The 1,285-nt window shown below is 55.3% G+C and overlaps 1 protein-coding gene across 1 annotated transcript; it reads right to left on the bottom strand.

Annotated features, from left to right (window-relative positions):
* Positions 1–28: 28 nt before the first annotated feature.
* Pmar_PMAR014554 (hypothetical protein) lies at positions 29–250 on the bottom strand (the record flags this gene model as incomplete). Its single annotated transcript, XM_002777876.1, has 1 exon — positions 29–250. A coding segment is annotated over one exon (222 nt), but the record flags the coding sequence as incomplete, so codon positions are not given.
* Positions 251–1,285: the final 1,035 nt, after the last annotated feature.

The raw sequence follows: 1,285 nt of genomic DNA on the forward strand, positions 1-1,285 counted from the left end.
AGTCTTGGAGTAGTATTCCATTCGTCACCCCATTTTTGGTGAGGCACGCTGCAACGTCCTTTTGCGCAGCCAGGCTCGCATTGTTGCGTAGGAAGTCCGCAGCTTTGAGTGGGAGGCTGGCCAGGAGCTCGGCGGCGGCCTCGGCGAGTTCATCATGCTCAACATCCCCAACCTCTTGATCTTGTTCTGCAGCGACCATTGCCTCCGCATCCACACGAGCAGCCTCGTCGGGTTGGACGATTCCGGCCATGATTGGCAAACAAAGGGGGGGGCAAATATTCTGAGGGCGACACATTCCCCTCCGCAACTCAACAGAGTGATATTGAACTGAGAGACGCTCCTTCACCGGAGGGAGTTCAGCTCATGTCGCGCTTGCGATCAAAGGCTTTGCTTAAGCCGTTTGGACCAAAGTCCTCTCCGGCAGCTTCTATCCTTCCCATGCGAGCACCAGTGTACTCTTGGCAGTGGTCGCCTCCCCGCATGCCATAAGGGTGCTGGGGTAGGCGAGTCCTACCAACGTTTCACTGTTGCCGAGCTGGCGCTGCTCAGCTCGACTCGGAACACAGGTCGTGCAACCGACGCAGTGGCTCCCCGTGGAGCTTGAGTCGGAGACCTGTCCGAGACGCATGAGCCGAGGGACGGCGCTCAATGTCTTCGAGAGGGGCTCTCGCGGGAAGAGGCTTCTCTCAGAGATGCGTGCTTGCCAAAAGGCTTGACATTGTGGCGTTGGCGGCAGTGTGATGGCTGTGCCGGAAGGCTGGGCGGAGCTGGCGACATGAGGCACAAGAAAAAGACGCAATCATCTGACAAAGTCTCGGAGTTGACTCGTCCAGACTCTGGACTCCAGAGGCCTACGGAAGCTCTGCTTCGGTGAAACCGTGGGTATCTTCGGGCGTTGGCGAAGGCGGTTGCGTTCCGGACGCACGCTGGTGAAGCGTCGCTCCGGGTTGACTTTTTAATGTTGGGTTAACGAGTTACCCCGTGCTCAACACGGAAGATACCCGTATCATGTAGGAGAATAGGAAAAGAATAGCTTAGGATGTATTAGCAGAAGAATCACAACTTAGCTCAGTAATGAGACAGCTGAATATCGGGAGAGCGCAAATGTGACAGCCAATTGTGTTGAATACTGCAACAGTGACTAATGAAACAGTGATGGACACGAAGTTCGTGTCACGAACGCGCCGCTGCTCTTACTAAAACTCACCAGGTTTGTTGCCGGTTCGTTCGATGTGGGCAAAACCTTTCCAGTCCCCACGAGTCGTTGAGTCCCGACTGAAAACGT

This window comes from Perkinsus marinus (assembly GCF_000006405.1).
Source record: "Perkinsus marinus ATCC 50983 genomic scaffold scf_1104296951008, whole genome shotgun sequence".
Taxonomy (NCBI): Eukaryota; Perkinsozoa; order Perkinsida; family Perkinsidae; genus Perkinsus; species Perkinsus marinus.